Consider the following 12,612-nt stretch of genomic DNA (forward strand, 5'->3'; position numbering starts at 1 on the left):
TCAACTTTTAAAATAGTTAAGCAGTTTTTTTGCTACGCCATGCTGTCTTGCAAAATATGCATGCCTAGATATGCGCGTCTGCATATTACGTATATTTACATTTAGTTTCACTGGCACGAACTACATGTATATAGACAACCTAGCCACTAGCTATGTGCTTAAACAAATGTAATGTATTTCAAGTAATGAAAAAGAAAGATAACAGTATACTTGAAGCGGATTGATATGTGGGCAATTTGGAGCTGGAAGTTGAAAGAAACTAATTATGCAAAGCCAACTTAAGTTGCCATTCGGGAGCTCGTTCGGCGCGTTTGAAGAAGTGGCTGTTTGTGGCAGTAGCTTTTCGCAAGTGTCCTTGAAGACGCTCCTCTTACCACCGTGTTCTGCCTATACACAAGAGAGCAAAAGGGTAGTACGGGTGCCACATTCTTATGGACTAGTTTGGACTCCACTCAGCGTTAACGGTGTGGAACCTGGACGGTGTGCGAGACTTGGAGAAGAGACCATCGCTGTTTGTCACCATTGTAAGAAAGGACTAGGCGCATATAGCCTGACGTCTTTACTTCCCGCTCTGATCGAAGGTGGTGAGGAGGAGGAGAAGAGTGAACGAAATTAGGAAAGAAAGTTAGCTCTGCAATACTCGAATAGAGCATGGCTCGGCGTCAGTGGGTGTCGAAATGGTGAAGGAAACGATGACAAATTGTAGAGAGGAGAAGGATGTGTAGAGCAGCGCTTCCAGTCTGGGCTACGTCACCTGGGCCTGGTCCAAGTCTAAGGGGTGTTGGTGCGGGACCTGGTGAGGAGCAGGAGGTTTCTAGAGGCCGGCTATCCAGCTCGGTGTCCTCAAGGTAGTGAAGGATTGCCTAAGAAATCCGTCTCCGCGGACGAGCAGGATTAGTGTACAACGTGGTGTGGTACGCCACAGGTCCTCATCAGCGTCGCTAATGTGTGTGCACGCAAACATATATACCACCTAGGGAAGCCAGAAAGTTGCCCTTGCTCCGGCAAGGTGAACTGAGCAGAACGCGATGTTTCATTCGTCTGACCTGGTAGAAAAATTTTGCTCCCAAATGGTCTGCACGTGTCCGAAGGCTTTTCAACCATCTATGTGCTTGCCGCGCATGTCATGTGACTACAATGGCAGAACAGTTCGACGGCCGTGGTTCCGAAGCCGATGGCACTAAGGCACCCCTAGTCGTAATAATAGTTTAGGTTGAGGAAGCGTTGCGGGAAGCAGCGAGGGACGCCTAAGGTAAAACTTGCTATGCTCCCGAAACTAAATCTCTCTACAGTTTGTGGGGCCCCCAAGCGTTGCGGCCCACCTAACTCTTTGCGTTCATTTGCACTCTCATTGCGTTCTTTTGATCGCCCAGTGCTTTGAGTCCTCCGACACTTGACGCCCCCCATCACACAAATTTGTAATGATGTTACTTTCACGAGCGGACTTTATCCATCTATGTGTGAACGGGTTAGATTCCCGCAGGGCTATACATTTGCGCTATTAAAACAATATCTTCCCGGGCCTCAACTTTCACCCACCCTCTGTAAGGGAAGGATGATTTCCGATAACAATAATTTCTGATCAAATTGAACTACTGTATTTACTCGCGTACAACCAGCGCTGCCTGGGGTTGGCGATACGATGTTATAACAGCCGCGTTGTGTTCATGCTGTCTCAATCCAGTACCTGAGTTGTTTACCAACATTTAAAACTGCGTCCATCAGTTCATGTGCATACATGGTGCATGTACATCTAATATGGTGCTCGTATAGGTGTTAGATGCGTGGCTGCTAAGTTAATGGCAGTGCGACGTTAACGAAATCAATGAAGTCGCTGCACAGCGGCGCATCCGTTATCAGAAATTGTCAATTCCGTACTGAAAGAATCAAGAAAGGCACCTAGAACAACTACGCAGGTTATATATCGAGAGACATCTCTTTATTGAATGGAGTGATGCTTGACTCGTCAATACGCCGTTGTTCGTTACGCTGCATATTGCTTGAAACAATTTACCTTGTCGTACCGGACGGCTTACTGCTGCACTTTAGTAGGATACGTATAGCACCTCAAATCGTTAACCATTTCTTCGACACATATCTTGCAGTTTGAAATACGAATGCTTAACTGCACAGTGACACAAGAAGACAGAGACAAGTCCATGTATCCTTGTGCAGTTACGCGCTCGTATTTCGACTATATTGAATCACCAACTCGCCCAAGCAGCCATTGTGGTATCTTGCAGGTTGTGACCTTCGTAAGGGGCAGCTACATACAATTCTCCCGAAGTAGAGTACGTTCTACTCTGAATCATTCACAATTTGCTGTAAACACAAACACACGGATATGAACTGTTTGGGATTGCCTCTTCATGCCACAATAAGAGAGAGCCTACTGCTCTTCGATAGTAAAGTACTTAGTACTCAAGATCATTTCCCTTTCTTTTAAACACAAAATATGTACTCCTTGTGTTCATAGGGACAGCGCCACCCGGCTCTGTCATAGCAGGGTACACAGTGCTCTAAACCATCGGTGTCCAAATTACAACAAGACTAACTTGTTGGGTGTTGGCCCTCGTTGTATTCATTTCATGTACCTTCGCCTTTTTTTTCGCGCCATATCATTCTCGAATGTCATTGGAATATAGGCTACTTGCTGTTATTTAGGCCGTTGTCGTTCGCTGAACACGACTGAATAAAAAAAACAGGGATAAGGAGATGTTTCCTTTTTTTTAAGCGTTTGTCAGGTTCGCACGAGACAAGTGAAATGAATGAAAAAAAAAACGGGCGGATAACAATAATCTTTTTTTTTTCATAAACTTTTTGCCATCTAGAGTGCTTCCGCAGAATTTATTTGCCAGAAAGAGGTGCAAATAAAAATAACAGCGTATATTTCCTTCATCAAGTATAGCGTTCCTACAACAACTGCAGCGATTACTAGAGGCGATTACGCGTTAGATTAGCAACTATGTCTGGAATTACTGCAGCGATTACTCGAAGGTTAAAGGAACCGCAATGTAGTCTGCAAATAAGCCTTCAGCGTTGTCCGGACAGGTCTTTCTATCTCTCTCTCTTTCTTGCTCCGTCATATTGTGCTGCGCCGAGTAAAACTGGGTGAAATACTTACGTCACGAAGAAATACAATGGACGAGGGCAGAGATTGTATTTTGCGTATTAAATATTCGTTCCCAAATTCAATTAGCGCAGCACAAGATCAAGAAAGGCAAACTATTCCAGAAACGCTACGAGTGTCTGGTGCAGGACGACCTTCCTACGCCCCTTTTCGTTTGGTCTTCTCTGACATTAAGCAGGTCCCCTGAGGTATTTCTATAATCGTCAGAACAAAGGCTATAATGAAATAGCCGCCATGCATGCACACAGACATTTTTTATCAACCCATCTAAACTGCATGAACTAAATATAGCTAGACAGCTTTGTAAGCGGAGCCTGTCATCGCAGGAAGACGCTGAAACTGTGGTTAAGTTGGCCAAGAAACTCAACACAACGATGGCCGCACCGGTGGAAGCCGTGGACGATGAACTAATCACGAAGCTATCCTGCGTATCTGCCGGCTCCCTGTGTCCGATGCAGGCGGTTATCGGAAGCATTGCAGCGCAAGAGGTTCTGAAGGTAAGCATCTGGCGCGTCGTTCGGCTTCCTGTACAGGCTTCCAAAGCAACGTCGAGCGGCGCCACTGCTCTTATCGCAACTAGGGGCATCCACGACCAGAACACTGCCGCCCCCTCTTCCGCGCAAGCGCAGAGCTCTCGGATTGCATCTGTGGTGCGTCACAATGTAACTGCTGCTGTGACTAGCAGTGCTCTGGGCCGAATGAGGAGCGCATGCGCGCACATGTTCTTGTCGCCGCCGCTGCCAAATCCGGCGACAAACCACCCTCGCGGGCAGCGTATGCCCCCAGTGACGCATAGCTGAGCCGCGCGAGTGTCGCGCCCAAACTTGAGCTTGGGTTCCCTATATCGTTTGCGCATATCGCGGTGACACCGCGCACAGTCGACTTATCTTGGCGTTACTCATGCACGCATGTTATAAGGTTCAAGAAAAATTGTAGTACTAGAATAGTTGCTTTCAATTGAACAATTCTTTCAACTTATCATATCTGTACACACACCAAGTCAGCGAACACATTTCTGAATATGCCCTGCTCATAGTCAGCGCCGCCTTCGTTTTTCTTCCCAGCAACGCCAAGCATTACTACGCAATTTCTTGCGACCCTTTACTGAAGATTTGTTTTTTTTCTATCGGCTGAACTTTGCTATTTATATCACGACTTATCGCACATACTTCGTTAATCGCGGACGTGGATGCTTCAATTTTACTGAACCTCGATTCAATAGCATCGAGCCTCTTCGGCGTGGTTTTGTGTCCAGTTAAAACCACTGCCAAAACTTTTACGGTGGTAGGGCCCGGATTAGCTTCAATGTCAACACAAAGCATCAGTGAAGTGCAAGCGAGCTGTGTAGGAGAAAAAAGGATTGTGTAAACACCACGTGAGCAGTTCTGGTGGATTAAACAGCAACTGATAAAGTTAAGACACAAAGTTACTGACCTGCAAGAAGACGACCCAACGAATTTGGCATTGTGCGGTCCGAAGGCCAGCTGATGCGTGCACTGAAGAACATTGTTCGAGGCTTGCTATATATGCCCCAGTCCGGTGAAGTAAATCACGGTACAAGTGAACATATCCCGACGAATGCGGCCGCACGACGGTTTATCTGCATGCTCGTCAATGCCTTTATCATGTGCGAGGATACGCCATGTTCCTTGAGGGATTTCGGCCTGTGACGTCACGCCGAAAAGAAGCAACTGCGGGAAGAAGGCGACCGTATTTGACATCGTGCGGTCCGAAGGCCAGCTGAAATGGCCATAGCGGGAAATTAACGGTAAAAAGTTTATTCCTGGCCCGGCATGCATATTAGGCCACTCGTATACGAAATGTACAATACTAAAGTCGTCGGTTTCAGATACTAACTGGGGGCACTTTGTGTCACTGCTATAGGTAACCCTGCGCAATAACGTTGCATACAAGTCTGTACTCAAGATTTAGCGCGTGTAGCAATGTAATTATTATAAATAAGCTTTGTCGAAGTGTGATCACACCCGCCAAGGTAGCTTACCCGGCTGCGGTGTCACGCTGGGGTCGAGGGTTCGAATCCCGGCCACGGCGACCGCATTTCGATAGCGGATAAATGCAAGAACACCCGTATACTAAACTTTAGGTGTAGGTTAATGAACCCCAAACGGTAAAAATTAATCCGGAACCCCTTCAACGGCGTGCCTCATCACCATGTTGTGGGTTTGGCACGTAAAAACCCAGCGATTAGTGATAAGTGTCGCCACCCTGTTGTCTCTTGACAGGCGTGCAGTGGCAAGTTCAACCCCATCCAACAGTGGTTCTACTTCGACGCTTTCGAGTGCCTCCCGCAAGATGCAGACGTAGATGAATCGGACGCCAATGCCATGGTGAGCTCATTAAGGCAGAAGTTATTAATGATTAACGACGGTGGGAAATGGCACTTGCCATTTCATGCAGACATGTATGGCGGTACTTCAGCGATCACCGTGTTTGTACGGTGAACATTTTTGGCGGTACCCGTCACAATGTCGCTGTCATGGCGCCGGAAAGTTCGCAATCTGATTAAGGGCAAGATCGAGTTCCGGCGTGTACTCTCATGTCAATGGGACGCGAATACGCTCCTGTAACATGACTTTGTAATAACGCCTGGGCATCTTTTCAAAACGAGCACGAAAGGAAAGAGAAACTAGACACGACACGCGCTGTGCTTGTCTATTTTAAAAGAACTTGTTGTTGGGCTAGTTGGTAGATCATTTTCAAAAGTTAATTAGAGCGCAACCACACGACACATTCACACACCCACACACCCACAACCCAGACATCAACCACGCACAGCGCGTCTGGGTTGTGGGTGTGTGGGTGTGTGAATGTGTCGTGTGGTTGCGCTCTAATTAACTTTTGAAATTGTCTATTTTATTTCCTCATCGTAATTTGCAACCTTGCGATAGGCGGCCGTAATGATTGCTACGTCACAGAGAGAGAAAGAGAGAGGGAGGGAGGGAGCGTGCTTACAGGCAGCTGCAGACCTGTCTGCTTTTATCTGATGTTATTACGTCTTTATCATAGTGAGGGCAAAATGAATTCTGCTCTTGTTCGTCGCTCTGCATCCGCAAAGACAAATAAACACCAAGTTTGAGTGAAAGCGTCATTTTTTAACATGGTCTTGCCACGTGCGTGTTCCTTTTGCAGGAATACTCCAGATACGCTGGGCAAGCCCGTGTCTTCGGCGTAAACGTGCAGGAATTACTGATGACTCAGACATATTTTGTGGTGAGTTATGATGTGCCGAACTCATCGCAGAAGCAAGCTCATCTTAGCGCTAGCAGTAGGTGAACGTTGAGGTGAACCCTGTTACGGCGAACTTTCAGATGTAAAGGCCTAGATATAGTCCGGCGTAGCGTGCACGCGCGACCACGCGCGATTAAGCTACGCCGGCCAAAACCGGTCTGCCGTCACGGCGTAGCTGGCGCGCCCGGCAACATTCGGCGCGCTCGTCGTGGCCGACGCGGAAATAGAGCGTGTTCCTATTTCACGCGCTCCACGCGGCTGGCGTTAGACCACAATGCAATGCGCGCGGCAGCGGCGGTCGGCAAAATGGCGGCTTGTGGTCCGCGTTCAGAAACTGCGGCCGTGTTTTACTCCGCATTGATCGACGATGACACGATTGCGCGCCTACTGGAAGGGATTATAAATCACATGTGTGTGTAGACCAGCAACAGCATGGACTGCTCCGACACGGAGGGGAAAACGAACGCCTGGGAAGCCTGTGGAATCCGTTCTGGCATGTGTACGTACGTACAGTACGGTCCACTCTTAGAGGGAACACGCGAGCGCGCGGCCATCGTAAACTTTAGGCCATCATAAAGCCCCTAGTCCGCGGAGCGCTAACTGCTGGCGAGATCTGGAAACGCGGAGCATGCGCGTAGAACATGCGTAGAATCACAAGGGTGCTTCGTGTCCCGCGTCGTCTGCTACTTCTTCGCCCCAGCGCTCGGCGCGCGCTAGCGAAATTTTATATTTCTACGTTTGGAAGGACAAGCTCGCTATGATCTCTGCATCGGGCATAAATTTCTTTGTCTCTTATAAAAAGCGGCCGGCTGGTGCGAGCAGCATGTTGAAAGCTTACGACTAACGTATCGGTGAGCACTTACAAGAATAGACTGTTGAGCTAGTTGGTAATTCATTATGAGGGAAACTGCGCAAAAAAACAACGTCGACAAAGGGAAAACAGAATAGCACAAGCGCATGTGCTTGTGCACAAGCGCATGCGCTTGTGCTGTTCTGTTCTCCTTTGTCGACGTTGTTTGTTTTGTTTCTTTCGCAGTGCCCCTCATAATGAGCACTTACACTAGGTTACGCAAGTGACAGGCTTCGTTATCACTTTCACAGCATTGCACAGCTGGGGGCCCCAGTCGAAATTCGGCCGCTGGGGTCGCGAATGGCGTCGCAACAAAAGTGGCGAGAAACGAGAACAACAAACCACACCTTTCTTTTCTGCCTGCTGATTACGCAACGAGGTGCAGGTAAAGTGGCGACTACATGAATCGCACTGCTGAAAAACGGAAGCGCTGTCCAGCGCTCGCCAAGCACAGGGGCGGAAAGTAGCAGACGAACAGCGGCAAACGCCACCCTTACGCCTTTATGCGCGTGCGCCGCGTTTACAAATCTCGCCGCCAGTTTGCGCCACGCGGGCCGCCGGCCACGCGATCGCGTGTTCCCTCTAAGAGTGGACCGTACTGTATATACATGATCCGCTTCTGTTCCTGATGCAACCAATGTAGCTATTTTATGGCTCCCAGAGCGTTGAATGCAATGCTTGTGAGGAAAGTCGTTTCCGATGTAAAGTCAAACAGTGAACATATCGAGAAAAAACACGCGTGTCAGCCAAAAAGCACATGTAGGGAAGCAGAGAGCGAGAAAAGTGTGTACGCGTCAACCGTGCCGAAGAACGCGGAACCGCGGACACGTTCGACGAAAAGAGTGCGCATGCACTAGTAGGACTATTGCTATCTTCTGGCTCTGAAGACGAGTTAATGCCATGCCACCAAGGGAGCCGTTTTCGAAGAACACTCGAACAATGCAATGAGCGCGGAAAAGCGCGCGCGAAAACCAAAAACAGCGGGCCGGCGGGGCCTCGGCCCCGCCGGTGGAAACTGCGCATGCGCCACTGAATCAGCTGGTTGCCGCAGTTGTCAAAGTGAGCGAGTTTTCAAGCAGATGGCGTTTTCAAGCAGAGTGCAAAATCACGGAGCAGGCTGCCGTAGCCATCGTCGTGTAGTGGACCTCGTCGCGCTCGACTTTGTGCGCTGAGCGCGCCGGACTATATCTAGGCCTTAAGGAACAATACATCAACGTTTGGTTGTGTGTTTCGAATCAGTGAGGTCAGCGAGAAGTGATCGGTGAGGAGCCTTGACCTGATCGCAAGATTTGGAAGAGGAGCCCGTGCTGCTTCTTTGTCTTTTAAAGAGCTATGTCCACGTGGTCGATGACGTGTAAGCTTGCAGGAGTGACCACATGCATACACAGGAATAGGAGTATAGCCAGGGGATGACACACCGGGCACGTGCCCATGTAGAAACTTATTTCTGCCATAGAATACCCCCAATAAAACGGGCTTTGAAACATCTAGCTCCTGCCCGCTCCCGCCTTACTCTCAAGGGTATGGCCCCTCTGACGAGTATTACTGGCTAGGTCAATGTATAGAAACAATTATTGCGGGCGGGCTCTTGATAATTCGCCTACGGGCTATATCTCCGTGATGAAGGAACTACGCAGCAGCTAAATGAATCAGCTATTATCCCATGTGATTATTCTAATGACCTCAATACTACGTCTAATTTTCGTTTCAGCAAATAGAAAACAGTGAAGAATTGTGTTTAGGCGTACGGGCGTGCGTGCGCGTGTAGTGATCTGAAACACCTCCACATTTTCATGCTTAAAATATATTATCACAGCAAAAGGTGTTTCTCCTGCCTCGCTTGTAGGTGGGTGCTGGAGCCATCGGCTGCGAGCTCCTAAAGAACTTCGCCATGATGGGCATTGGAGTGGACGATGGCTGCATATATGTCTCCGATAAGGTCTCCGTTCAGCGATCAGACCTCAACACGCAGTTCCTACTGCGGTCCCAAGACGTCGGCGTGAGTGTTTCTTAGGCTTTTCCCGCTCATGCATCGCACTCAAGACACTGTGGTACAAGCAATGGAAAAAAAGTCACAGTTTCGCCGCAACGGCGAAGCAATGAATGCGATAGCAATAAATTGGAATGTAACGCGAAGAACGGAAACCAGCTCGAAATTGCCAGCGCGTCGCTCGAGCCCAAAGGACGTACGAAAAGAACGCACACAGTACGAGCGCGAACTATCATGCGTCACAGCTCGACACTGGAAGCGCACTGCTCAAACATAAAGCAGGACGCACGAAATGAACGAACAAGTACACACAGGACGAGCGCGAACTGTCCCAGTCGTTACTTATTTCTGTTTGAACAGCGCGCCCCTTTCGCAAACGCAGCCACTGCAGCGTCGAAGCGACCTTCGTACGCTCCGTGACTTCAGCGCACACATCGCGGGGAAAGCACAAGACATACAACTCCCCGCTCGCCCCCCCCCCCCCGCCAGCCGCCCCTTTCTTTCCTCGAGATAAGCTCACGAAGGCGACCACGCCCTGTAGGGCGAAGAGCAACGGCGTTCGCAGGAACGGGGCGACGATCTTTAAAGCGCGCCACGCGTGCGCACATCACGCCATCTATGTGGTAACTCAGAAAGCATGCTGATGTAAGTGGTGTATATAAATAGCTCGCCGTTAGCAGGCTGAAGGACGGTGTTGTTCGTGGCCTAACGTCTAACGCGGCGGGCTGCAAAGCGGGAGGTCACCCGTTCGATTCCGCGCGTCGGAAAGTATTTCTTAATTATTTTTCTTTGTGGCTTTTCTATATATATACATACTTATACATATACGGTGAATGACGGCGACGGGGACGGACATTTTCCAGCCAGGACTGTCCATATAATTGCTATCGCAATAAAATGTGGCTAATATGGTATATCCTTAATGAAAACCAGCCGATAATGACGCGCAGGAAGGTATAGGGTACGGTACAATTAACGTCCTCTATAACTTCCTTGGCTTCATTAAACGCTGGTTTTCGTTAAGGTTGTGTCATGGTATATGTGATGCCTGAGCGAACGACTCTGGCAGCCAGCATCAAAGCACAGGATATCACACCATATGCCTATTTTGGTGAGATTCCACACCAAGTAACCTAACGAACTCGCTATGAAAAGAAGCGCGAACAGCGAAAAGCGTGGCATTTAGCGCAGTCAGCGCAGCCTAGCGTTGGTCGGCTAGCCCGAGAGTACGTTTCCAACTTCGATATGCCTTAGTTTATCGTTAATCCAATCTGTGCTTTCAGTCGGCATCAGCGACGCGCGAGAATCTTGCTCCAGTTGGCACTATCGCATCGCGTGTGCCTATCATCTGCCAGTTATGCCTAGCGCCAGCCCGGGACAAGTTTCTAGCGCTGAAAGCACAGATTCGCCTAACGATAAAACCCGGGCATATCGGAGTTGGACTCGTACATTCGGACTATGACTGTGCCGAAAGCCACGCTTTCCGCTGTTCGCGTTTCTTTTTATAGTGGTAGTACGTTCTTGAAGCATTGGCGAAATTGAACGTGGTCAGGAAAGCAACGTCGACTACGAGAGACACGGATAATTCGATGAACTTAAGAAGCACAAAGAGGTGAACTTCTAAAGCGAAATAAGCGGGAAAATAAATCGTACTCCTATGACCTCAGCCATGGTAAGGTAATTAACTCGGTTTTTTAGAGCCCAATTATTAGGTGTACCCGTTCCTGTGTTGAGCGTCGTCCCTTGCTGTATCCTGAACGAGCACAGCGATGAAAGCAAACACCAAGCGCGGACAGTATAGCGATATTGTGAAGAGGAAAGCGGAGTTGCACACGTGAGTGCGAGGTTGCGCCGTAGTATTTGCAATCGGCGCCGACAAAGCACAAGCTAATAACTTTTGCTGTCGGGCTAGTTGGTGCATAGCTGAACTTCAATTGATGGCGCAAATGTTAAGACATGTGCGCTCGTCCGTGTCTTACGTGTCTTCGTTCCTTTCTTAGCATTTGCGCCATCAACTGAAGTTCAGCAAAGCACAAGCTAATCGCCGCCACTGCTAGGAGGACGCTGCAGTTCACGCCGTCGAAAGAGAAGCTGAGCGCCGCCGCCGTATTAATGGCTCATAATAAACGGGATAGTGGGCTTGGCTGTCTATTGCAAACGACTGACAACGATTTACAATGACTGACACTGAATGACAATAAGCTTGATGGTAAGCCCTGTCGTCGCCTTCATTTGCGCCTACTGATGGCTCCTGGCTCGTTTCGTGTATTTACTTTCTTTTCTTTTTTCATTGCTCAAGGTCATTCCGACGAGATGAATGGCCTTGCGAGGCATGGAGTACTAGTGCTTTCGCTCTAAAAGAGTGACAGGTCATCATTTTTTCTTAGAGTGAATGATTCAGTTGTCTACCCATTGTATGCGCGGACGCTACCATTCGTACTCCTCGCACATAGGTGCATCTTCTACGATTAATTCCTGCAAATTAGACCAACTTTCTAATCTTTCAGATATGTCACATACTTCGCATTGATCGTCTAATTTTTGCCGTAGTGAGCCTATAGTAATGCAGGTGGGGCGTAAATAAAGCCATCACCATTTTATTAATGTGTCTGTCGTAATATATGTCGGAGTCTGTATGTTATGTATGTACAGTATGGTCCATTGTTAAAGGGAACACTCAAATGAGCACCTTTCATATTGCTGGCCCTCTAGCAGCTAGTGCATGGGGAAACATTGTTCATACACTGCACTAGTTTGTCAAAAGAACTCAGAACTGTCAACCACCAGTAATCTTATGGAAATTTAAGCCACTATGCTTTTGCAAGAGAGCGAAATCCAAACATGTCATGCGCGCAAGTGTTCCCTTTAACAGTGGACCCGTCTGTACATACACATAAACCTGAGTTCGTTCTGCTTGAATGTATCTCTCCTATTCTTTTTCCCCCTTACGCCGCGCAGGCTTTGAAGTCTGTCATGGCCGGGCAAAGCATTGTCGAACTTAATCAAGATATCAACATCGCCGTCGGAGTAGACGAAGTGGGTCCGGAAACAAATATAATCAGCGATGACTTCTTCGAGTCTTTAGACGGCGTGGCCATTGCAGTTGACAACGCTGAGACGCGTAAGTGCCCGCTTCAATCTCATACAGCGTGAGCTATACATATGCACGCGCAAGAAGAGTGTGATGCAACGTAAAACACGGGAAATAGTAATAAACCTTGCCCGTTTAATTGAAATGCCAAACGTCTTGCGAAAGGAAAAGACAAAGGCGTGCGCCATACCCATATCTTCCGGGTTACTCGCGCAGTGTTCTGTACAGAGGTCGCAGTCCTCGCTTGCGATTTGTTCAGTATTCGCGGGCGTGCAATTCGTGGTAGCCAACGGGAGTTGGTC

The 12,612-nt window shown here is 48.5% G+C and overlaps 2 protein-coding genes across 2 annotated transcripts in view; one reads left to right on the plus strand and one right to left on the minus strand.

Moving 5' to 3' along the window:
* Positions 1 to 5,793, minus strand: part of LOC119383131 (peroxisomal membrane protein PMP34) — a 182,545-nt gene extending 176,752 nt beyond the window's left edge. The window contains exon 1 of the mRNA XM_037651137.2: positions 5,784 to 5,793. The gene's annotated coding sequence lies outside the window, so the exon portion shown is untranslated. The remainder of the gene's footprint in view (positions 1 to 5,783) is intronic.
* The window catches only part of LOC119381647 (ubiquitin-like modifier-activating enzyme 1), a 43,063-nt gene that overhangs the window by 14,482 nt on the left and 15,969 nt on the right, over positions 1 to 12,612 (plus strand). Inside the window, exons 10-14 of the mRNA XM_049412854.1 lie at positions 3,457 to 3,627; positions 5,374 to 5,478; positions 6,281 to 6,361; positions 9,076 to 9,228; positions 12,178 to 12,340. Coding sequence (XP_049268811.1) covers positions 3,457 to 3,627; positions 5,374 to 5,478; positions 6,281 to 6,361; positions 9,076 to 9,228; positions 12,178 to 12,340 — 673 coding nt within the window. The remainder of the gene's footprint in view (positions 1 to 3,456; positions 3,628 to 5,373; positions 5,479 to 6,280; positions 6,362 to 9,075; positions 9,229 to 12,177; positions 12,341 to 12,612) is intronic.

This window comes from Rhipicephalus sanguineus, chromosome 2 (genome assembly GCF_013339695.2).
Source record: "Rhipicephalus sanguineus isolate Rsan-2018 chromosome 2, BIME_Rsan_1.4, whole genome shotgun sequence".
Classification (NCBI taxonomy): domain Eukaryota; kingdom Metazoa; phylum Arthropoda; class Arachnida; order Ixodida; family Ixodidae; genus Rhipicephalus; species Rhipicephalus sanguineus.